Raw genomic sequence first — 24,814 nt, 5'->3', positions numbered from 1 at the left:
GAGAACACACCAGGGGGTTTCTTATCCCTGAAGTTGTGCTGTGTTTCAACCCAAAACAAACTTACTCCCTCAAACAACAGTATTTTAGGGAGTAGGGGAGGGTAAGCATTGAGAAACAGTCAGGCATGGTCAACCTGAAATAAACTCAAGAAAAAACTAGCACAAAACTTTTGGATTGATAATAGTGGCTGTCATTAAGTCAGCCAATTTGTGACAGTTGTGTTGGTAAGAGGAGAGGCAGTCTCACAGAGAACGAGATGGAGAGGGAGATCTGACATCTAAGGACACTGTCAGAGTCAGTTACACACTGACAGGGAGAGAAAACCCAGGAGAGAGGGGGAAAGAGATGAGGAAGGTGAGAGAGGAAAGCGACATGGAGAGGGGACAGACATATTGACGGGTATCCAGGAAAAAGAGAGGGAAAGAGAGGAACGAGCGAAAGACAAGTGACGAGTGAGAGATGTGAGAAAAGGGGAGAAAGGGAGTGAGAAAAGGGGAGAAAGGGTACACAGCTGGGCCCAAACATGTACCCCTGGTCCCTATGGAGCTCCTGGTGCCCCCCCTGGTGCCCTCCTCTTCAATCAGAGAGGTAATGAGGCCTCCAGCTCTGACATCTGTGCTCCTATCACTGACTAGACACATCCCTGAACAAGCACTGAGAAAACCAGACACCACAGATTACCATAAGCACAGCCAGACACCACACATGAGTGATGTTCCCCTAAACAACAGGGAACCACACACTAAACTACAGTACCACAGAGACAACCAGCCAGATACCACAAATCAGATTTATGTACCATGTGCGGAAATAGCAAGATAATGCAATATCCGAACAGTTCATGCATTCACACTCACAGAGAGGTAGAACCAATCACTGGATTGGGAATACAGTGCTCGTACAATAAAATACTTCCTGAAACAGTTAGGCCCGCTTTATTACAGCAAGCCAAGGATCAATTTACCCAGGAGGATCCGAGGGGTACTGAGAAATCCAGCAGAGAAGAACACCTCATAAATATCCACCAACTTATTCATATTAACTGAACTCTGGCCCACACAGAACTTTACCGTGTCATGACGACAGTAAATAGGCATAGCCCAACCTAACCAGAGCAGAGCCATCCACCTACAGTAGCCTACCATACCCACATGTAAACATGACATCAGATGACTGCAGGCATGGAAGGAAGAGATATAGTTATCTGTACTAACAGTCTGGGCCTCCATTGGAGCTCTGGGCAGAGAGAAGAAAGTAAGTCAGAATGAGAGATAGAGAGAAAGAGAGGGACTCTTATCCCTTCGTCAGACACACAGTGTGTGCATAGTGCGTGCATGTGTATACTTGTGTGTGTGTGTGTGTGTGGTGTTGTGATAGAGAGAGAGCACGAGAGATCAGAGCCTTTCAGGCACGGACACACACACACCTGGCCGCGTTACCATGGTACCTCACCTCCTCTCTGGGTTGTAATGAGTGTGAAGGCATTCCCTACAGACCCCCTCTATGCCCAGCACGCACTAGAGCGTGACTCAGTACCAGAATTGACCTAGCATCCCTTATGTATATAGTGCCACAACCCTCCATCTCTTCTTCAGAGGCTGACACATAAGAGGTAATATGTGACTTGTTCCCTGGAGGTGATAGAAATAACACATGTTAATGGATTGATTCCCCTAGACAAGTAGACTACTGGTTCAGCATGGTATGGTCAGATATTGTGTAACTAGTTATTGTTTATTGTGTGTGGTTATTGCGACATTTATTTCCCTTTTATTCAATTGAGTCCGTTGTGAGAGATCAAACGGGAATTTCCTTGGTAAGTAGGCCACCACTTTGTTTCACTATGACGTATTACTGAGCGCTTACAAAGTCTCGCTGTGTGTGTCGTCTTTCCTTCACGATCAGTTGTTTAAATAATGAGTGACAGTCCAGTGACAACACTACGATTCCCATTCCGGTGAGGCCAGCATTCCCTCAGTTGATCTATTCTTAAGGGACCCCTTAAATACTACATAAGGTTTGGCAGGGACGGGGAGAGCCGTTACGCAACGGGAAGCCACGGCTCCAGAGAGTCAGGGTGGGTATAAACGGGCTAGTGATACACCCTCAACCCGCACATACACTAGTCTGACTGTCGCTGCACGTAGGCTATGCTACATCAAATCACTAGCCTACTCCTGGCATATAGCTTACCTTTTATAAAAGGTCAATGTAAATCTATTTATGTTCATCTGATCAGATCGTGAGTGACAGCCCACGACAAGCCACGGGTCAGAATAAAACAAGTGTCAAATTATTCGGTGAGAACAGCCTTCTAACATACGGCAGTATACCAAGATAGGGAATGTTGGTATTGTTGATGATGCCTATTATTAACGCCTGTTGATGTCCATTGCCAGTCCTCTAACAGGCAGAATCCCAGGTTACTGCCTATTAAATAGCTGATAGACTACAGTTCGAAAGTGAATTGTAAACTTACCACCCAAAACTAAAACAAAGTAACAACTTCAACACCTCACTCTTATCTAGATACAATGTAGCCTAAAAATAATCAGAAACAGTGCCGTTGGTTGAACAACATTGACTTTTCAAAATGTTACTACAAGCAGAACTTGTTTGACAGTTGGCCAATTGGAATGGCAGATAAAACCCGGAATACTTGCCCATACCATATCCTTCTACTGTGACAACAGTCATAACAACACCCGACAACAAAAATGGGTTACACTGAAATCATTATCTTACCTGCAAGACACTGTGATTTCAACTTTGGTGGCGGGGATGGAAGCATTGAGCGGGTCGAAATCTCCTATCGACGCCATGTTGACGAAGCTATTACAGTTGTTCATGGTGAAAAATATTTTTGTCCAACCCCTTTCAGCAGCAACAATCGAACAAACTACACCTCCTTTAGCGAAACGAGAATGAATGCATGTGGACTGAACGAAGAGGAATGCTCCGAAGCAGGCTACTAGCGGTGGGTTGATGTCACTTCGACAGTCAGCGTCACCTACTTGCGCTGCGAGCGGAATGTGCGCCTTAGACAAAATAATTCCACAGATGCCCATCTGATAAATAGTCTACAATCATAACAGGCATTCATAAGATACCTACAGTAAGGACACTAGTCATCAAATAGGAGTTAGGCTAACACTGTCCCTGTCATGACTTATAATAATAGATAGAGCGAGTGTGTGTGTTTGTGTGTGTGTCTGTGTGTAATAGGTCTTAAAGTGTTCCAAATTATATTTTATTATTTGTTTTTCCATCATACTTTTCCCGACACCAGGAAAAGTAATTACAAACAAAGTATGTGTTTACTATGTTTGGATAGAAGACATTTGATCCCAGGGGTGGCTCATCATTTTCATTACCCAGTATTTTTCAGGCCTGACCTCCACCTCTAAATATAGCTCAAAAACAGACCCTCTGTTAGCTGGTGAGAGAAACCATTACCACACCTTTAGGCAACCAGCCAGCACTCATCAAAGAGTTACTGTAAGTGATGCCCAAATAGATCCTTTGAAATATGTACACTCACATGCACGCACACACACAAAACACACAGTCATGACGCGGAATGCGCACATGCATGGACGCACACACATGAAACCACACACACACACACACACACACAGAGAGAGAGAGAACGAGAGAGACAGACACACACAGTATACACTACTGTATAAACATATGCATAAAACATGAAACAGCATCCATTTCCACTCATAGGTGTGAGGAATCCGGGTGAAAGTAACACGGTAGCCTATTTAACACATGACCACACAGGTCAGGAGAAAGACGATTCCACGTGGAAGTCCATGCCCGTGTCCTCTAATGTTTTATACAGTAAGCCTATTTCACTCTATTTAGTGACGTGTATGTACGGCAACAGTCTTGCGCTCTCAGACCAGGAGTAATTGACCCCACTTGTATTGAGTGCCCTCCTACACACCCTGACAGAGCAGCTTGAATATAATAAAACAGCCTATAATGTCAGCTGCCCACTCAGCTGTAACAGGTCAATGTGTTAATGATAGTGAGTCTACTGCAAGGTATATGGGCAATCCTACTTTAAAATGTGTGCAAAAACTGTTTAACAAAACAGTTTAACAAACCATACAGCAATGACTACTTGGAACAATTTCCACTGGAAAATGTACAAAAACGAATTGAGTGGAAGAACTTTGCAGATGCAAACTTTTGGTAACGGAATGATGGTAAAATCTCCCTCAAGGTTTTATGTGACCACGTTTTCCAAAAGTTATAACATGGCTCCTTGAGTTAGAAAAAAATCTATTTTGGTTATTGAAGTGTAAGTGAAGAGTATTTACACCCGTTAGCAGAATCATGGTAACATAATTACATCATGGGTCCCTGAGCTGTACTACACAGAAATGCATAATTATGGATTTGATTGTCATTCTCCCTATGTCTCCCCAAGTTTGGACATCACAGCACAGTAGAGGTAAATTGTAGTGCAATACAGCACAGCAGAGCAGAGTAGGGTAGAGTAGAGTTCAGTACAGTGCAGTAGAGTAAAGTAGAGTGCAGTACATTACAGTTCAGTGCAGTACTACTGTACTTTACTGTACTGTACTATGCTCTACTTTTCTTTACGGTACTGTCTCGTATTGTATTGGACTGTACTCTACTTGCTCGACTGACTGTACTGTACTGAACTGTATTGTACTGTACTGTACTCTACTTATTGTAATGTATACTGTACTATACTGTGCAATCCAAACTTGTGAAACACCAAACTTGTGAAACACATGTCTCCGATAGGTTCAGATTTGGTCCAGTCATGTCCGTCTGTGGACATTAACATCAAGGCCAGGGTGGACTGATCAAATTTCAACTACTTTTTAACGTCCATGAACGTCCGGTGTTGGTCGGCGCTCAGCAGGTGAGGATGCTAGTTAATGTAAATGGAAAGAGGGAAAGAGACAGGGGTCATGGGTAGGTGTCAGTAAGAGCTGGGAGGGGTGACATTAACTAGGGAGTGAGAGACAAAGGTACAGAGAGAGAGAGAGAGAGAGAGAGAGAGAGAGAGAGGTGAGGGAGGGGTAGTCCAGACTGTTATAACACTCTTGCTTTGATCACGATGTGACAAGAAAGAGAAAGAAAACAGTTATGAGCTGAACATAACAGTATGATAACCCGAATTACGAGTTTTAATCACTTGATAATTCATAAACAAAATTAATATCAGTAAAATCACTTTAATGAATTGGTAAGTCTACCACTGCTTGTTACTTCTGCAAACTTTAATTATCCTCCCTCCTCATGAGGAAGAGAAATGAGAAAATATCTCAAAGATGCGTATACAAGGCACAAGGCAATATTCCTTGAACTTACAGAAGGTAAACCATTTCTCCAAAACATTGATATTAGTTGGCAGGAGTCTCTATGTCAACATTATTGTGTTTTGACGTATTTCTGATATCATTAAACTTCTGGTGAATGTTTTGTTCCACCTGTTTATCCAGAAATCAAAGCCTTTAATTATGCTACATTTTTAAGATGGAAAATGGTTGAAAAATGTATCTATGCCTTAACTTCCCAAAAACATAGACTCTTTCATTTGACACCCAATTTGATATGCTCCCATGAACTTCACATGTTGGTGCTCATGGGTCTTTTAAATGGAAATGCCCTTATGTAATTAATAAAATGCACCTCATCATAACCCCATGATCTGTGTACTGAGGTCCAGAACATCTCCCTGACATTTCCTCCCCTATTCCTCTCGTCCCTCTCTCCATCCTCTCACCACCCTCTCTATCCTCCCCCAGCAGATGCCAGGAAACTCACTCTGGCTGGGTCCAAAATGGCACATTATTCCCTGTATGTGAGGTAAGCATTGTTGTGTTTGGCATTGACCCTCGCACTGTTTCTCAGTCGAATCAATCTATCTTGCTCCCTCTCTTGGTCAACCCTTTATTCCAAAAGCCAAATTACACAACCTGTGACTTAACAGGGAAATAAAGGGTATTGCAGAAACATCTACCTGTGTATCTACAGGCACTGAAGGGAGTGATGATTCAAGCAATGATTCGCAGGGTTAATATGATCACACACACACACACACACACACGCACGCACGCACGCACGCACACACACACACTCACACACAGGCACGCAAGCACGCATACACACACACACACACCAAGAGAGATTGGATGAATGTAGCCAGTCACATAATCCCCATTACAAATTCCAAAGCCTAAAAATACTATCAGTCTCTGGCTACAATGGCTGCATCCCAAATGGCACCCCATTCCCTATACTGTGTAATACACTGCTTTTGGCCAGAGTATGGACCCTGGTGAAAAGTAGTGCACTATACAGGGAATAGGGTTCCATGTGGGACGCAACCTATTTACCATACACCTCAGCTCTTTTCCCTCAGGTATAAAGGATACCAAACCAGGTTCAGAAAAGCACAGAAGATCCCTGTCAAACCCATATAGATTGAGCTTAAAATAACCCCGGACGGGAACTCTTATCCCATGTAGCCGCTATTGAGGTCAGTCTGTACATTCATTTATTATGAAACTATAAGAGTACCGTCTGGGTCCTGGTGTTAACTTGGGATAAAGTATGTTATAAATCCGAGAAACATAGAACAGACCAAGAAACCCTATCAGAATATGCTGCAGTAGGAATAATGGTTATTTTAAAACTCTGATGTTCAGCGTTTTAAAATGGAAATAATAATTGATGGAGAAACAATGCAGTGATTAGACCAATAAACTATGTCAAATTGTGTTGACAGGGCAGTAAGAATCATGGTTATTTTAGGAAGACTGAATTAACTCTATATGGCTGGACCACATTCTATCGTAGTTTTTTAATTGCTAACATGCATGGGTCATTACTGAAGTCACACTGTCAAAACTCTTCACCAAACTCGTCATCAAGCTCGAGACCCTGGGTCTCGACCCTGCCCTGTGCAACTGGGTACTGGACTTCCTGACAGGCCGCCCCCAGGTGGTGAGGGTAGGTAACAACATCTCCACCCAACTGATCCTCAACACTGGGGCACCACAAGAGTGCGTTCTGAGCCCTCTCCTGTACTCCCTGTTCACCCACGACTGCGTGGCCATGCACGCCTCCAACTCAATCATCAAGTTTGCAGACGACACTACAGTGGTAGGCTTGATTACCAACAACGACGAGACGGCCTACAGGGAGGAGGTGAGGGCCCACGGAGGGTGGTGTCAGGAAAATAACCTCACACTCAACGTCAACAAAACAAAGGAGATGATCGTGGACTTCAAGAAACAGCAGAGGGAGCACCCCCCTATCCACATCGACGGGACAGTAGTGGAGAGGGTAGAAAGTTTTAAGTTCCTCGGCGTACACATCACGGCCAAACTGAATTGGTCCACCCACACAGACAGCGTGGTGAAGAAGGCACAGCAGTGCCTCTTCAACCTCAGGTGGCTGAAGAAATTCAGCTTGTCACCAAAAGCACTCACAAACGTTTACGGATGCACTATCGAGAGCATCCTGTCGGGCTGTATCACCGCCTGGTACGGCAACTGCTCCGCTCACAACCGTAAGGCACTCCAGAGGGTAGTGAGGTCTGCACAACACATCACCGGGGGCAAACTACCTGCCCTCCAGGACACCTACACCACCCGATGTCACAGGAAGGCCATAAAGATCATCAAGGACAACAACTACCTGAGCCACTGCCTGTTCACCCCGCTATCATCCAGAAGGCGAGGTCAGTACAGGTGCATCAAAGCTGGGACCGAGAGATTGAAAAACAGCTTCTATCTCAAGGCCATCAGACTGTTAAACAGCCACCACTAACATTGAGTGGCTGCTGCCATACATGTAAAACATGTATCACTAGCCACTTTAAACAATGCCACTTAATATAATGTTTAAAGAATCGACTTGTGCCAGCAGAGGGGTAAGAAACTCCCCTACCTTCGTTGTTGTGTGGGATAATGTGGCATTCCACCACTCTGCTGCAGTCAGACTGGTTTGCTGCACATCCCAGGATGTCAGAACTATTCCTGTCTCCATACTCCCCATTCCTAAACCCCATAGATGAGTTTTTCTCTGCGTGGAGGTGGAAGGTTTATGACCACCATCCACATGACCAGATGCCCTTACTGGATGCCATGAATGCAGGGTGTGGAGACACTTCTCCTGAAGACTGCCAGGGTGTGGAGACACTTCTCCTGAAGACTGCCAGGGTGTGGAGACACTTCTCCTGAAGACTGCCAGGGTTGGATTAGACATTCCAGAAGATACTGTCCAAGATGCATCGCCAGAGAAGACATAAGGTGTGATGTTGATGAGAACTTGTGGCCAAATGCAGGAGAGAGGGAGAACTAGAACCCACACAGTACTGTACAGTATGAGTGATTATACTATACATGTTGATGAGAACTAGAACACTCACAGTACTGTACAGTATGAGTGATTATACTATACATGTTGATGAGAACTAGAACACTCACAGTACTGTACAGTATGAGTGATTATACTATACATGTTGTTGATGTTTTTGTTGGTAATTATTATTGCAGCCCTGGAGTTTCAGGAATTTGTTTCAATTTGTTATTTTTCACAGGTAAATTACTAGATGCAAAGATAGAAAAAATAAAGTCTGTTGAAGCAAATTGCGGCATTTCTGATTAATTCTTGTTACGTATACTTTAGTACAGTCAATAAAGTGAAAAGGTGTTATTCTTATTATATAATGAAATACTGATTCATGTGAAAAATCATTCAAACTTCAAAGAGAAGTTAATCATTTATGTAATGCTCCCTGTTGTTAGTGTTTTTTAGGTCAGTGTGTTATGAATGACAATGTATGCTTTCTGAGAGAGAATTGTTGCCAGTGTTCTGGTCGAGCGAGCTTATTTTGAGACATGTATGAAGTGTTTTGTTGGTTTGAGTCAGTTTTGGAGGTGAGATTAACTGTTTGGCCAAGACGCATGTTGGTAATGTTGACTGTGAAGAGTTCTGAAAAAGTGGCTTCAGTATTGACCGATGCTTGTTAGCAATTGAAAAAAAATGTAAATATACAGTAGCTTGTGGTTTTTGGAACAGTGTTTAAAAATGGAAATAGTCCGTGGTACAGAAATAATGCAGTATTGTACACATTAAACTCTGATGCACCAATTGTTGTACTTTAAATAATGATTCATTCCCATCACTTCTCTTCTTCAAGGGATGTACGGAACAAAGTAAACAAACATGATGATTCCACCTTGCAGTGCTAACAAAAGGAGAAAGAAGCTAATGGAAAAAACAAGGATTTCATCGTAGTTCCTCCTCAATAAATGTATACACTGTTGTGCCTATGTAACCAGCGACCCATGATGACCCCACATATGTTGGGTCATGGGTCACATGCATAGGTAGGCACACAGGTGACCATGCAGGAAGTGGGAATTCACAGGTATATAGAGAGCATACTGTATAGTTCTTACCATGGTTTATACCTTGTATCTATGATATGCCTTTATGGAATTCTTGCAATGCTTTTATCTTCGCTGCAAACAAATGAGAAAACAGACCCAACCAAAGATCTACGTTTAGAAAGCAGGTTGATTTGCATTCGTTTATGAACATTTGCAAATCCACCTGTGCTATCAGGAATTTACTACAAAAGGACACCTGTCAAGGAGATTGGTTCATGGACATCGGATAGAATTGTTTTCCTGCAACAAATTAAAAACTGTCACGAACTGAATATCTAACGAAGAACAGGAGGAAGGAAAACAAATCTCCCGCTTCAAAGCTTTCTCTGTTTTGAAACCGTGTCATGTTCCCTACTGTATTATACTGCCACCAATTGGTGGCATTATGGCAACACACATCTCCACGTTGAAAGATATACCAGTTCATGTTATTTTTGACAGATGACATTTATTTCCACACTGCATATGAAATTAGAATCACTAAAAAGTCGGAATTTGCGCGCAATATGTCCAGGAGGAAGAAAAACAGATTCTTATTTACATAAAGATGTGGTCATAAAACATATGTCATCCCAATCTAGGGATCCTGGGCTAGTCCACACAGATTAGGTTGTGATACTGTACTACTGTGTCTACAGTATACGATTGACAGGCACTGATAATAACACACACCTCTATGTTTTGTTCCATTCTGTTCAGCCCGTTCCTGAATCAGATTGGGGGAATGGAATACGTGGGCACAGGAAAGCTCACTCAGAAATGTTTTATTCCTAAGTATTACTGCACTGTTGGCGCTAGAAACACAAGCATTTCGCTGCGCCTGCGATAACATCTGCAAATATGTGCACGCGACCAATAAACATTTGAGTTGATTTAAGATGGGGCATACGCCTGTGCACAGGTAACCTCACTTTACCTGGGCTCTGAAATGATTGACGCAGGCCATTGGATACAAACATGAAATGGAAGCTCAGAACTGGAGGTTTCAAAGTCACCATGAAAACACACGTAAATACAAACACTTTGACAGAAAATGAAAGATCAAACCACTTTTTGTAGTTTGAGGTTTGAATGTACTTGCACGATACAAAGAGAGTAAGACCACTATAGAGGTACTGTACACAGGCAAGTACAACGTTGGCTAAAGATACTCTCATCACAGCCCGTTGACTAACACAGAGAAGGTTTGTACTTTGGTCACACACAATCTGCAGGTAACGACATTAAAAGCAACACTTGAATTTGGTTGAGATGAAAATCCACAATCACATTTTGTAGTATGATGACGACACACCCTCATTGAGCTTTGTTTCTGTGGCAGAGATCAGCTACACCGTCCCACACCACTAGTTCACTATTCCTACTGAGATATCCCTATTCCCCACTAAGGCTATATGAGTCTCCCATAGGGTTTGGCAGTAACAGCTGAAGTAAGACCAACCTCCATAGGACCTTTATTTAGAAGACATCCCCCCCCCGCCTAACACAGAGAGATGATTCCACGCACTGTAGTGGATGATTCCTCTACGATATGTATAGAGAGGACACAGCATGAGACAGAACCATGGGCATTACACTGGAGTTTCACTGTCCTTCAGGTGAATACCATGACTGTTGTGCTACTCTCCTCCAACCTCGTCAAGTGAACGTCTTATGTTGGTGAACTCAAGGGGTCATATGTGTGTCAGGGCTGGTCATCTGCCCTGTGACCATCTTCGGAGGTCCTTCATCCACAGATCATTGTGCAGAGCAGCAAGCAAATAGATCGAGTAGTAGATCCAGCAGGCAGCAATAGATCCATAGGCTGTAGTAGATCCAGAGTAATCTAGTAGGTCCCCAGAGTTGTGTCCGGTCACAGTCCAGAGGTCTCCTTCTCAGTGTCAATGGATGCCTTCCTCCAAAGAACCCTTTGCTTGCCAAATCTTCACTGTCCGGTCACTGTCACACAAGAAAGAACATGGCATCGCTGGATCAACATGTGTATCAGAGGTTTGATTATCTCTCTTTTAGGTTCAATTATGACTTTGTTATTATAGTAACAGTGGGTTGATTTACTCAGAGGGTTAGGGTCAGGGTATGAACGGGATCATGGTCAAAGTTAGGAGATATATTCTCTGAAGGTAGGGGTTATGGTCAGACTCCTATGGCATTCGAGGGTCATGTTAGGGTTAGGCAATAAACTCACTCTGAGGCAGTGAATAGTTGGCTGCTGTTGGTAGCCAATCCGTTAACAGGGCTGTCGTGTCCCCTCAGGTCTCCTAGCGGTGCCAGGGTATCAGCGTGCCACAGCTTCAGCAGACCTCCCCTGTCTGCACTCAGCATTACAGGGCACCCTGGCACCACACCCAGCGCACTTACCCAGTCAGAGTGGGCGCTCGCCGCCTGCTGTGGAGGAAGCAAGTACGCACTAGGCCAAAACAGGGCTACAAACGGTTGAAAAATAACTCCTTGGGACAATACATTTAGTTTACTACCACTACTGGTCTTACAATGATGATAATGTTGCAGCTAGCAAAAACAATTCAACAGAACAAGATTTGATGCTTACAAAGCAACATGCAATGTGAAAATCACAGCTTTCAGCTCATTGTATGTTTTTGAGAGCCTCATTTCTCTTTCAGGTACTAGCAGTACTGTATATACAGCTAGTGTCCAGTATGTCTCACCTGTACTAGTCGTTTCCGGGACAGGTCCCACTTCTTGATGCAGTAGTCTCTGGAGCTGCTGTAGAGGCTGTTCCCCTGAACAGCCAGAGAGACAATACACTCCTGGTGTGGTGGCTCAAAGTTGTGACAGGACACAATGCTGCCCTGGACACCCTCCGTCACCTCAAACATCTTCAGGGTGTGGTCCTTGGACCCCGTTAGGACCACATCTTGACCGTTGCCCATCTGGTCGACGGTCAGACACAAGACCGGACCCAGGTGACCCGTCAGCTTCCCAGTAGACACAAACCTAGAGCATAAGGTCAGGGTTCAAGGGTCAGGGAGAGTTCGGATCTAGGATTCTTTGGTACAACTAAAGATTATACTTGGAAGTAATGATGAGCATTCACTAGCTATCTTTCCTACACTCTACATTCAGCACCTGTGCCTGTTCTGGCGTATGCAATTCCTCTCCTTTTATCTCCATTTTGGGCCACCTCCAGTCCCTACTTAACCTAAACAAGATATTCAACTACTCTTGGATTTTTTTGGCCTTCATTCTTACTTCCTGAGGTCCCACATGCGGACTAAGTTGCCAGAGGCGGAGTAGAGGTAGGATCCCGTAGGGTTCAGAGAAATCTGGTTGATCTGGTTCTCTCCTGGAGGGATGGACAGGGACCTGAGAGACACACAGCTGTCCCCTGTACTCACCTGGCCCGACGATCTGCGACACACACACACACACACACACATTTAATACCATGTCAATGGGAATGACATTGTGTAAAAATACTTTTTTCATGTAGCCATTAAGAATCTGAAGTTCCCTGGGCTGTGTTGGAATGTGTTAGAATCTCCCAGAATGTGTTGAAAAAAGAACTTGGCATGCTCAACTCCAACTGTTGACATAACAAAGGTCTTCGGTTTATTACTAGAGGTGTATATAAATACTCCTGGTGTTTGTATATATACATATATCTACTCACGTGAGTGTACGTATACACTTGGCGGAGTCTCGGATGTCCCAGACCTTGATGTAAGCGGTGGAGACAGTGAAGACCAGGCTGGAACAGTATCTAACAGACACCACACTGCTGGGATGATCTCCCAGAGACATGATCTCTTGACCAGTCACCAGGTTCCACACCTTACATGTACGATCTGACAACACACGCAGACGCAGGGGTTAGAGGTCGATGGTTAGGGGTTCCGATGAGTGTTCAATATGACAGACACGCCATCAACCATACCAGAAAGCTAGATGAAGCTAATACCAAATAATACGACTTACACTTATCTGAGCCTTTCAGGTGTGAGAAGTCTCTAGGGGTCATGGTTTAGAGGTCAAGGGTTGATTTAGTTTCCGAACATTATAGAACTAGAGAGCTGTACCTTTAGAGCCAGTGAAGAGCAGGTCATCAGTGCAGTCGACACACATGACAGGTTTGGTGTGTCCCTCAGCCACATAGACACACTGTAGTCTGGCAGCATGGCTGCTCTTAGGGGATGACACGGGGTTGATCACCCCTCTGTAACAGGGACAAAAGACAATGTATTAAGTCTGTTAGGACTTAACTGTCCTAACAGACTCAAACTGTGGGGGGCAGGGGGGGCACGGGCTAGAGGGATGTTCCTCATTGCTGGAAAAAGTTTGGGAACCCCTGTGTTAGGAAATGAGATATATGCAGTTGTATAGTATATAGATAGACATACAGTAGTGTTACATACCTTTGTCCATGATATATAATCGACTCTTCCATCCTGAAACACAAGACGTAGGTACTACTATGACCATCGGGACGTCGTACGAAACATGACATTTGTGGCAAACATTGTGTGTTAACGGCTTCATGCAACAGCTCTTACGTTGGTTTGTTGTCTGTGATTTTGGTCTTCTCTGTGGCTGTGGGTATGTGTGACTTTGTCTCTCGTGCCGGGTGTCCTTTGGGGTCCATAGGTGTGTGTTCCTTGACATCTAAGGGGGGTTGTCCTCCCTTCTCTAGCATCCTCCTGGGTGTTCGAGGTGAGCGTTCCAGTGATCTACTCTCAGCTCCCATCGAAGACCAGACTCCAGAACTACACAACACAGATACAGACAGTTAAATTGATACCCACTGGATGATCAGCTGAAGTCATATACAGTCGTGGCCAAAGGTTTTGAGAATGACACAAATATTAATTTCCACAAAGTGTGCTGCTTTAGTGTCTTTAGATATTTTTGTCAGATGTTACTATGGAATACTGAAGTATAATTACAAGCATTTCATACGTGTCAAAGGCTTTTATTGACAATTACATTAAGTTGATGCAAAGAGTCAATATTTGCAGTGTTGACCCTTCTTTTTCAAGACCTCTGCAATCCTCCTTGGCATGCTGTCAATAAACTTCTGGGCCACATCAAATAAAATGTTATTTGTCACATACACATGGTTAGCAGATGTTAATGCGAGTGTAGCAAAATGCTTGTGCTTCTAGTTCCGACCAAGTGTAAAGGAATGAATAAGAATATGTACATAAAAATATATGAACGAGCGATGGCTGAACAGCATAGGCAAGATGCAGTAGATGGTATAGAGTACAGTATATACATATGAGATGAGTAATGTAGGTTATGTAAACATTATATAAAGTGGGATTGTTTCAAGTGGCTAGTGATGCATTTATAACATCAATTTTTTCATTATTAAAGTGGCTAGAGATGAGTCAGTATGTTGGCAGCAGCCACTCAATGTTAGTAATGGCTGATTAACAGTCTGACGGCCTTGAGATAGAAACTGTTTTTCAGTCTCCCGGTCCCAGCTTTGATGCACCTGTACTGACCTCGCCTTCTGGATGATAGCGGGGTGAACAGGCAGGGGCTTGGGTGGTTGTTGTCCTTGATGATCTTTTTGGCCTTCCTGTGACATCGGGTGGTGTAGGTGTCCTGGAGGGAAGCCGGAAGCCTTCTTCACAACAATTGAACCGCTCTCCTTGAAGTTCTTGATAATGCGATAAATTGTTGATTTAAGGTGCAATCTTACTGGCAGCAATATTCTTGCCTGTGAAGCCCTTTTTGTGCAAAGCAATGAGGACAGCACATGTTTCCTTGCATGTAACCATGGCTGACAGAGGAAGAACAATGATTCCAAGCACCACCCTCATTTTGAAGCTTCCAGTCTGTTATTGAAACTCAATCAGCATGACAGAGTGATCTCCAGCCTTGTCCTCGTCAACACTCACACCTGTGTTAAAGAGAGAATCACTGACATGATGTCAGCTGGTCCTTTTGTGGCAGGGCTGAAATGCAGTAGAAATGTTTTTGGGGGGATTCAGTTCCTTTGCATGGCAAAGAGGGACTTTGCAATTAATTGCAATTCATCTGATCACTCTTCATAACATTCTGGAGTATATGCAAATTGCCATCATACAAACTGAGGCAGCAGACTTTGTGAAAATGTATATTTGTGTCATTCTCAAAACTTTTGGCCACGACTGTACATCATTGAAGGTTACAATGCAGTCTGGGTCAAGTTAAACGTTCTATCCTTCTTGTGCTGATTCACTTGTTTTTTCAACAATAACACTGCTAAAATGTGAAGCCTGACCCATCAAATGCACATACAGTAGGTAAGGATTTACTCCGCAAGTATCTCACTGTATTTCCTGTACTATAGTTCTAAAAACTAAACACAAAGACATTTGACCAAAATAAGGACTTACAGTCCAGCTATCCTGGTGGACAGGGCTGAGGGGGACACAGTGAGTTCCCTGTCCCCGAGATGTCCTGCTACTGGCCCCATGTCCCCTGTCCCTTCCTGGGCCTCTGCCAGGGGTAGCAGAGAGGCAGAAAAGTCCCCCGTAGGGGAGTCAAATTCACCACTACCAGCATACAGCAGCTCCATCTGGGTGGTTGTCCTTCTGCGTGCCTGTGGTAGAGGGATCGATCCAATCAATCAATCACTCAATAACATATCCATTCATAAAGAGTGTTTTACAAATAGCATTTATCTCAAAGTGCTTATCAGTAACTTCTTTACTTTAGACTTTATGAAAATGGCATTCAAATGGCATTTAGAAAATGGCTTTGCGTGTGAAGTACTGTAGATGACTGTACCTTCCTAGGTTTGGCCTCTCCACACAGTTTCAGGAGGTCAGAGGCCAATAAACTGAAGCAAAGATAGAGGGGCAATTTACATGTTACACATAGTCTATTGATAGTTTGTTGATGGACTACCCAAAGAAAGTATAATCAGAAATTAAAGATGGATTCCGCAGTAGGAGAAACAGCGCCACTGAATAACCCACGGCCATTTCTATTGTTTTTGTTTAGTGACAAACTACAGGTGAGAAGGGCGGCCCAACGTGATATAAAAAATTGCATACATATTCTGCTGTTCGATCTCACGTACAATGATGTTCAAGGGGGAAAAAAAACAGTGTTCATTTGCAGTAACTTCTTTGTTTTTGTAATAATGCAAACGAATGTGGCAGTCTCACCAATAAGGATTCCTACTTTTAGTGATGAAAATAAATATTCAATATCCTCATTGTCTTGTCTGAGTCAAATGGTGTTTACCTTCCCTCTGTGGCTGGGCTGGGGGTAGAGGACTCATCACTACTGCTGTCATCTCCATTCTCTCCTTGAGGACAGAACCATACAGTACACCTTGTTACACTGGGCCCTCAAATACACAACATGCCTCAGTTACTGCATGTTCTGACATGGGGTAGTTATGGCTTCACAGCATGTTTTCAAATATCCCATTACAAGCACTAAACTGTTACTTTACTATTTAAACTGTTAGAGGTAAACCATTTTCAAAGTCAATTTACAGGATATCACAAAGAAAGCAAATGCATAAAGTGTTTTCAAACTAATGCTGCAGCAGCAGCAAAACAATAGTTTGAATTCAAAAGAGCTCTAAGGTACAGGGCTCAAAGTTCAGAGGTCAGTTTAAATACATCAGGGGTCAGACAATATCAAAATAGTATAGTATTCTATATATTAGTATGATGCATCTGACGTTTCCATTTTAAGGAGGGTAACTTAGTAAAGGTTGGAGTTGGAGTAGTACTCTACTTAAGGCCTGAACTTCAGGTTAGCGTGGGGGTCAGGGTTTAAGCTAGTGCTGATTCTTAGTATTCAGGTCATCCTGAATGAGTCTGCTAAACAGGAGAAAACTATACATCCACAAAGAGGACAGTGGAGGGTCAGACAGGGAAGTGGGGGTCAGACGACAGGGGGCAACGTACCACCTCATGGCAAAGTTACGTTCTCAGGTTAGTCTTAAAGGGGAGTTTTAAGAGGGAGGAGGGGCTTTAATAAGGGAGACCCATGCTCTCTGGGACCAGTCAGTCTGGTGTCTGTTACTTACCCACCAGTAGGTAACCTATCTCTGTTTGAATTCAGGGTGAACAAACAGGAAAACAGAACAAAGAAATCAAAGGAAACAAAAGTTAAAATAATGGAGACATTTTATTTTACAGTCCTGTTTCAGTGGGTATTTTCCTGGTAGGCTATTTACTAAGAGAATATGTAATGGTACATGTTTTACTGAATCTGAAAGAAAAACAATATGGGAAATAAGTTTCTATAATTTGTTATTGTTAGGTCAATCATTACCATTGTGAATGGACTATAAAATAAAGTGCAACCAAAAGATGAAGAACTGAAAAGCAGCGTGTGTATACCACTGAGCCATCTATACCTTGCAGTGCGTTGCCCAGCAGAGCGTCCAGCTCAGGGTTGAGTTCAGCTTTCTCCTTCAGCATGTGGAACAGCAGCTGGTTCTGAGTGGCGCTGTTGATCTCTGTCTGCTTCAGCCTGCCCTCCATCATCTTCACCTGGGAATCCTTCTGGGCCGCCTGCAGACCCTGGGAGATGCACGTACCAGTAAAATCACACATTACATACATGACAAACACACACATAAATCCCACACTGACATCAACAGAGTGGTGTGACATTTAGCCCATTGAACAGCAGATACGCATGTTCAACTCTGAAATAAAAATAGTGCTTAAAGTTGGTAGTATAAGTATAAAGCTGGTAGATTTACAATACCCTGAATGCCGCTTATTCGAAAGGTAGAGAGAACTCAGTAGGGACAGGTGTACTGTGGTTACCTTGTTGATGGCCATGTGCAGGAAGTGATCAAGCAGGAAGCGGGCTTCTGATAGGTTACAGGAGCTGATCACCGCGGTAATGTCCACTGTGTCTCCCTCCTCCTGCATCCCAACAACATCACACAGTCAGTCATAATAACAACTCTGAAGAAAATGTGTATGCTGGCATCAGCTGTACTAATAACTAGAAAGGGTCAACTTCCTGAAGAAAATGTGTGTGTTTGCGTCAGTTAACCTTCGCTTCCTCCATCTGCATGATGTTAGCCTGACAGTCAGCGATGCTGTCGTTGATGTAGTCGATGTTGGCCGCCAGGGCATCCATTTCTTCGTTCAAAGACTGGATGCTTCGGTCCGTGTCGGTCCCCTCTGTGGCGATCTTCTCCCTCTTACGAGACACCTTCTCCCTTCGCTTGGTCAGGTCCTCACGTTGCTGTAAGAGGCAGGAGGAATGGAGAGAGAGGAGGAAAGAAAGAGTTATAAAAGTGTTTCCGAATTGCGTTCCTTTCTAGCTATTGCTTTACGATCTTAGAAGTAAAGGAGCCTGGAGGAACCTTTTGGGGTTCTAAAAATTGCCACACAGGGGGAACCTATCCAGGTCACAAAGGTTCCTAGAGGAACACCCCTGAAAAGGTCATTTGATGAACCCCTGTGACACGAACAATATGTTTTTCACATAAGTGCCACAGGATAGGGTTAAAACTGTAGGCATTCATTCTGACTGGACTTGCTGGAGATGGTGGAGAAGTCTAAGCCTCTGGCTCTGTAGACCGTGTGTTCAATCCCAGTGTTTATCCCCCCCCCCTTTTTTTATTTTAGTGGCTAGTTTTGATGCCGTCTCCTGACGTCCCGTTGAATTTCGCCTTGGATCTCGTGTGATCCCTCTGAATATAATATTAACTTTGCTGATTACATATACAGTGCCCTCAGAAAGTATTCCCACGCCATGACTTTATTCTCATTTTGTTATGTTACAAAGTGGGATTAAAATTGATTTAATTGTCTTTTTTTTTGTCAGCAATCTAGACAAAAACCAAAATGTTTTTAATTAATGGAAAATAAAACACTAATACTGTATATCTTGATTAGATAAGTATTCAACCCCTAAATCAATACATGTTAGAATCACTTTTGGCAGCGATTACAGCTGTGAGTCTTTCTGAGTAAGTCTCTAAGAGCTTTGCACACCTGGGTTGTACAATATTTGCCTATTATTTTTTTTTTAATGATTCAAGCTCTATCAATTGGTTGTTGATCATTGCTACAGTAGTCAGCCATTTTCAAGTCTAGCCATAGACTATCAAGCCGATTTAAGTCAAAACTGTAACTAGGCCACTCAGGAATATTCAATGTCGTCTTGGTAAGCAACTCCTGTGTAATATTTGGCCTTGAGTTTTAGGTAATTGTCCTGCAGAAAGGTGAATTTGTCTCCCAGTGTTTGTTGGAAAGCAGACTGAACCAAGTTTTCCACTAGGATTTTGCCTGTGCTTAGCTCTTTTCCATTTCTTTTATCCCCAAAAAACTCCCTATTCCTCGCCAATGACAAGCATACCCATAACATGATTCAGCCACCACCATGCTTGAAAATATGAAAAGTAGTAGTCTGTAATGTACTGTGTTGGATTTGCCCCAAACATAACGCTTTGTATTCAGGACAAAAAGGTAATTACTTTGCCACATTTTTTCAGTATTACTTTAGTGCCTTATTGCAAACAGGATGCATGTTTTGGAATACTTTTATTCGGTACAGGCTTCCTTCTTTCACTCTGTAATTTATGTTAGTATTGTGGAGTAACTACAATGTTGTTGACCCATCCTCAGTTACAGTATTTTCTCTCACAGCCATTAAACTCTGTAACAGTTTTAAAATATCTATTGGCCCCATGGTGAAATCTCTGAGAAGTTTCCCTCCTCTCCGGCAACTGAGTTAGGAAGGGCGCCTGTATCTTTGTAGTGACTGGGTGTATTGATACACCATCCAACGTGTAATTAATAACTGCTCCATGCTCAAATGGATGTTCGATGTCTTATTTTTTTTTATTACCCATCTATCAATAGGTGCCCTTCTTTGCGAACTATTGGAAACACCTCCCTGGTCTTTGTGGTTGAATCTGTGGTTGAAATTCACTGCTCGACTGAGGGACCTTGTATGTGTGGGGTACAGAGATGGGGTAGTCATGTTAAGCACTATTACTGCACACAGAGTGAGTCCATGCAACTTATTATGTGACTTGCTAAGCACATTTGAATACTTATTGACTCAAGACATTTCAACTTTTCATTTTTAATGAATTTGCAAACATTTCTAAAAACGTAATTCTACTTTGACATTTTGGGGTATTGTGTATAGATTAGTGATACAAAATCTCAATTGAATCAATTTTAAAAATGAGGGAAAAGTCCAGGGGTGTGAATACTTTCTGAAGGCACTATAGAGCCATGACAGTCCTCTGAATGCAATGCCGTCTTTATATAGTAATAAAGTAGTAACTTTTCCAACATTGGGATTTGTATATAGAGGGGCTACAATATCACGAAAACGATGCATGAGCTTCAATGGGGCAGAAGGTGGTGTGTTGTGATTCTGGATGGCAAGATAGCCAGCAACAATGACAAGAAGCTGCCATATGGGAAAACGTAGTTGGCTCGTTTCAGCTAGTTGTATCTTGTTCTTGATACCATGTCTTGTTTTGGCTCATGTCACAGCTATGCTAATATGAAAAGAATTCGCTAGCTATGTATTTATTGTGCAAATGTATTTGTTTTCAATAAACATTGGATACTAAATATAGTTTGTCTACAAATCTAAGCCAACCCTGTCTTTTTTTGCCACATTAGTTGCGTACGCGTTGGTTGGGTTGCTAAACAACCAACCAGTCTAAAGGCTCTTGAGGAACTCATACAAGTCTGTAAGCCTCATTAAAGCTACAAATCTATCAGTGTTCAACCATAACATAACAATAACAGAAAATATGAATGGGAATTACGTTTCTGCCCACGGGTGGCAAAATATAACTATCTGAAAGCAACACCCTTACTAAACTAAGCCACGCTCCGCAGTCTTCTTATCTGACCCGCTGGGTCATATCTTAATAACCCAGCATCAACATCCCAACCTGGCCCTTTTTAAAGAAAACGACCCAACTTAGTGACCCAATTCCTGCAACCCAGCAGTTGGGTCATCCAAACAACCAAGTATTTTTAAGAGTGTTGGCTAGGTTGAAGATACTATAGCTAGCTAGCAACCTAAGCCAAAACCTAATAATTATCATCATAAACAAATGTCATTACCATTACAGTAAACTTTTCGGGAATTAAAACAGGAGCTACAGACATATATAATTGGCTTGACAGCCAATGATGTATTACTCAACATTGGTATTAAAATAGTACCCGTATAGGAATGGGTAATTGTTTACAAGTTGCTAGCTATCCCATAAAGCCATCGGTGAAAACAACATTTTTATCTTCTTCTGAATCTGGCAGCACAACAAATCCAGTGGCGAAATAAATTCAAAGTGCTCTGCATGTCCCGACAAAAAGGTTCTCCCAGTAACCTTAGCTACATTTAAACTTTAAAGGTTCCTCCAAGAACCCCTCAACTAGCCAATGGTACAAATATGAACCCATTGACTGCAATGGTTCATGGAGTCACCCTTTTTCTAGAGTGTAGCCAAAAACCCTGTCGGTTTTTGCCTTTTTCCACTGACAGAAAACCATGTTGGCATCAGTCTGATAGGAATACAGTAGACCTGGTAGTAATACAGTAGCAATACAGTAAAACTACAGTGGATCTATTTTACCTTGAGGAAGCGGTTCATATCAGCCTCCATGTTTGAGATGGTCAGCCTCTGCATGATGATGTCAGTGATGCGTCTCTCCAGAGACTGCCATTTCGCCCGGGCTGTCCTGGTGGTATAGACACTCCCCGTCCTCAACGGGTACTTCCTGATAAGTGGAATTCAACAGAGGTCAGTTGTTGACTTGTTTGTTGTCCTGTTTCAGCTAGAGTAGGAGTCCTTTCATGTACACAAATCAAATCAAGTAAAAAGTATAATAAAATGTTATTTGCCACATGCTTTGTAAACAACAGGTATAGACAAACAGTGAAATGTATATGTACTTACGGGCCCTTCTCAACAATGTAGAGAAAATATCGAAAAAATGATAACACAAGGAATACATACACAATGGGTAACGAACAATAACATGGCTATATACACAGGCAGAGATGGGCAGTATTTATGTTACATATAATTGAAATACATTGGTTTAATTACTTCTGAGTATTTTGACATTTGAATAACACTGAGCTGAACTACACTCCAATGTATTTAGTATTTTCTAAATACTAAATACTTTCCTAAATGCTTTATAGTGGTACACATTTTGTGTCCCCCCTTTCAACCTGCATTGGTATCAGTCTGATAGCACTATGGTGTGATAAAATAATCTGCTAAATGAATGGCAGGTAGCCAAGCAGTTAGGAGTGTTGGACCAGTAAACAACAAGGTCGCTGGTTTGAATCCCTGAGCTGACTAGGTGACAAATCTGTTGACGTGCCCTTGCTCTGGATAAGAAAGTCTGCTAAATGATGTATATAACACTTGCAAAGCATGCTGAGTATTATTCTAATGAGCCCTGCCCTGAAACAATTCAATTTGGTATGTGCATTTTCATATATACGTTTACATTTTGGTAATATAGCAGACATGCTTATCCAGAATGACAATATATCACAGTCATAGCAAGCAAAACGTTTTTTTGCAACCGTTACTGAGAATGTTGTTGCTGTTCGGGCCGGATACTTGTATTTTAAAATACATGTATTTTTATGAAATACATTACAAATATGTATGTTGTAGTTTATTTTGACACATTGATCTTTTATGGTATTTTGTATCTGTATTTTGTAATTGTATTTTGTGATTTTAGCCCATCCCTGTACATGGGGTACCAGTACATCGTCAACGTGCAGGGGCATGAGGTAATTGAGGTAGATATGTACTGTAAATATAAGTAGGGGTGAAGTGACTAGGCAACAGGATAGATAATAAACAATAGGAGCAGTGTATTTGATGAGTCAAAAGAGTTAGTGCAAAGAGGATCATCGCAGATCGTCTGGGTAGCTATTTGGTTAACAAACACATCATGCCTATGCACATGGCAAACACACATGCACACACACACTCTCACCCACACCATCAGTACCTTGGGGTTCCATTGGGGGCTACTGCCCCAGCAGAGTGAGGTCTGCCTGGGATGCCACGGTGTGAAGGGTCCTGGAGGGGCTCCGGTAGGCTCACCTTTCTGTTCACCTTCCCTGAGGTGGGCCTCACCTGTCTCCTCAGAGCTGTCACCTAGCGAAGGGGGAAGGCAGGGCCGCGTTCCGTATGGATAATTGCAACGAGTCCAAAAAGGACAAAGATGTTTTGTTTTCCATTGCAAAACATTTTAATACAGTTTGCCATACTGAACATGACCCAGTTTATCTTACCTCCTCATTTTTCCTGCGTAGTACCAGGTCCTGCTGCCTCTTCTGAGCCTCCAGCTGTCTCAGTTGGTGCTGTAAGTGACAGGCACATAATATCAATACCATTTAACCTAATTGAACTTTGTCACAGACTAACACACAACTTCGCAACACACATTATTTCCTGTCTGTAACGTTACCTCATGTTTGCGCTGGTCCTTCTTCAGAGTAGCGATCTCTCGGTTGCGTCGGCACTCTGACACTCTGTTTTTCTCCTGCACCTCCTTCATCTGGCGCATCAGGCCCACCTAGCAAAACACCCACCATTTACATGTCACTCAATCAATCAGTCAATATATCCATCCATCCATCCCCCAACCAACCACCTACCCCCAATCGACCCACCCATCCCTCCCACCCACTTTACCATCACCCCACCCATCCTTCCATCCACACTTTTTTCTGTACCTTTGTTTTCTTCATCTCAGCCACATCCTGGTTGAGTTTCTTGAGCTGCTTCTCGTACTGTGATTGGTTCTTGAGGAGGCGTGCGTGTTCCTTCTGGGCTGACTGCAGCTTCTGCATCTCCTTGTTCATAGAGCTCAACTTCTTCTCATATTCTAACTTGATCTTCTTAGCCTTCTCCTCCGTGCACGTCTCCACTGAGCCTGCAGACACAACTAACTCAGCTAAGCACGGGCACGGTGGAAACAACACAACACAGTTCGGTTCAACCGACACAGCTCAGCACAGCCACAATGGAATATCAATCAAATCAGTCATTCAAATGTTAGCCTTTTTAAAGCAACCGTTGTCACAGTCACCAAGTGATTTACAGAATATGACAGCCCTCTAGAAATAAGAATGTTTAAACATAAGCGCATGTACTTTATGGTGTCTAAAATAACAAATAACGATAGAGAGACTTACACAAAAATACATTAAATTGTTATGTACAGGTATGGTGTCATTGGTGGTGGAAAGGATTAGTTAGATAGAGTTAGTTATATAACTCCATAATATACTCACTCTGAGATCTAGCGACATAAGCACCTAAACAAATAAATGCAACCCTTCATTAATCTGTCACCATATTCCTGTGCGCCTCTGCTGTACCGATGTTGTGACCATGATGCAT

General features: G+C 42.7%; 2 protein-coding genes across 9 annotated transcripts in view; both read right to left on the bottom strand.

Annotated features, from left to right (window-relative positions):
* Nucleotides 1-2,954, bottom strand: part of LOC139378762 (copine-8) — a 109,512-nt gene extending 106,558 nt beyond the window's left edge. For both annotated transcript variants that reach the window (XM_071121239.1, XM_071121240.1), the window contains exon 1: nt 2,747-2,954. In XM_071121239.1, the coding sequence (XP_070977340.1) occupies nt 2,747-2,850 (104 nt within the window). In that variant the 5' untranslated portion in view covers nt 2,851-2,954. The remainder of the gene's footprint in view (nt 1-2,746) is intronic.
* Nucleotides 2,955-9,887: 6,933 nt separating this feature from the next.
* LOC139378760 (kinesin-like protein KIF21A) overlaps nt 9,888-24,814 on the bottom strand; it is a 41,733-nt gene continuing 26,806 nt past the window's right edge. For 2 of the 7 annotated variants that reach the window (XM_071121232.1, XM_071121236.1), the window contains 20 exons: nt 24,145-24,365; nt 23,877-23,984; nt 23,701-23,769; nt 23,415-23,563; nt 22,007-22,151; nt 18,442-18,636; nt 18,207-18,308; nt 17,789-17,954; nt 17,456-17,476; nt 16,657-16,720; nt 16,195-16,246; nt 15,801-16,006; nt 13,968-14,177; nt 13,830-13,862; nt 13,494-13,630; nt 13,088-13,262; nt 12,667-12,825; nt 12,123-12,411; nt 11,642-11,841; nt 9,888-11,394 (listed from right to left, as the gene is read on the bottom strand). In XM_071121232.1, the coding sequence (XP_070977333.1) occupies nt 11,337-11,394; nt 11,642-11,841; nt 12,123-12,411; nt 12,667-12,825; nt 13,088-13,262; nt 13,494-13,630; nt 13,830-13,862; nt 13,968-14,177; nt 15,801-16,006; nt 16,195-16,246; nt 16,657-16,720; nt 17,456-17,476; nt 17,789-17,954; nt 18,207-18,308; nt 18,442-18,636; nt 22,007-22,151; nt 23,415-23,563; nt 23,701-23,769; nt 23,877-23,984; nt 24,145-24,365 (2,759 nt within the window). In that variant the 3' untranslated portion in view covers nt 9,888-11,336. The remainder of the gene's footprint in view (nt 11,395-11,641; nt 11,842-12,122; nt 12,412-12,666; nt 12,826-13,087; nt 13,263-13,493; nt 13,631-13,829; nt 13,863-13,967; nt 14,178-15,800; nt 16,007-16,194; nt 16,247-16,656; nt 16,721-17,455; nt 17,477-17,788; nt 17,955-18,206; nt 18,309-18,441; nt 18,637-22,006; nt 22,152-23,414; nt 23,564-23,700; nt 23,770-23,876; nt 23,985-24,144; nt 24,366-24,814) is intronic. The other 5 variants (XM_071121233.1, XM_071121237.1, XM_071121238.1 and 2 more) reach the window with 3 other exon arrangements.

Source organism: Oncorhynchus clarkii, chromosome 21 (assembly GCF_045791955.1).
Source record: "Oncorhynchus clarkii lewisi isolate Uvic-CL-2024 chromosome 21, UVic_Ocla_1.0, whole genome shotgun sequence".
NCBI classification, from domain to species: Eukaryota; Metazoa; Chordata; class Actinopteri; order Salmoniformes; family Salmonidae; genus Oncorhynchus; species Oncorhynchus clarkii.
The sequence above is the reverse complement of the archived record's forward strand: the minus strand, read 5'-3'. Positions and strand labels throughout refer to the sequence as shown.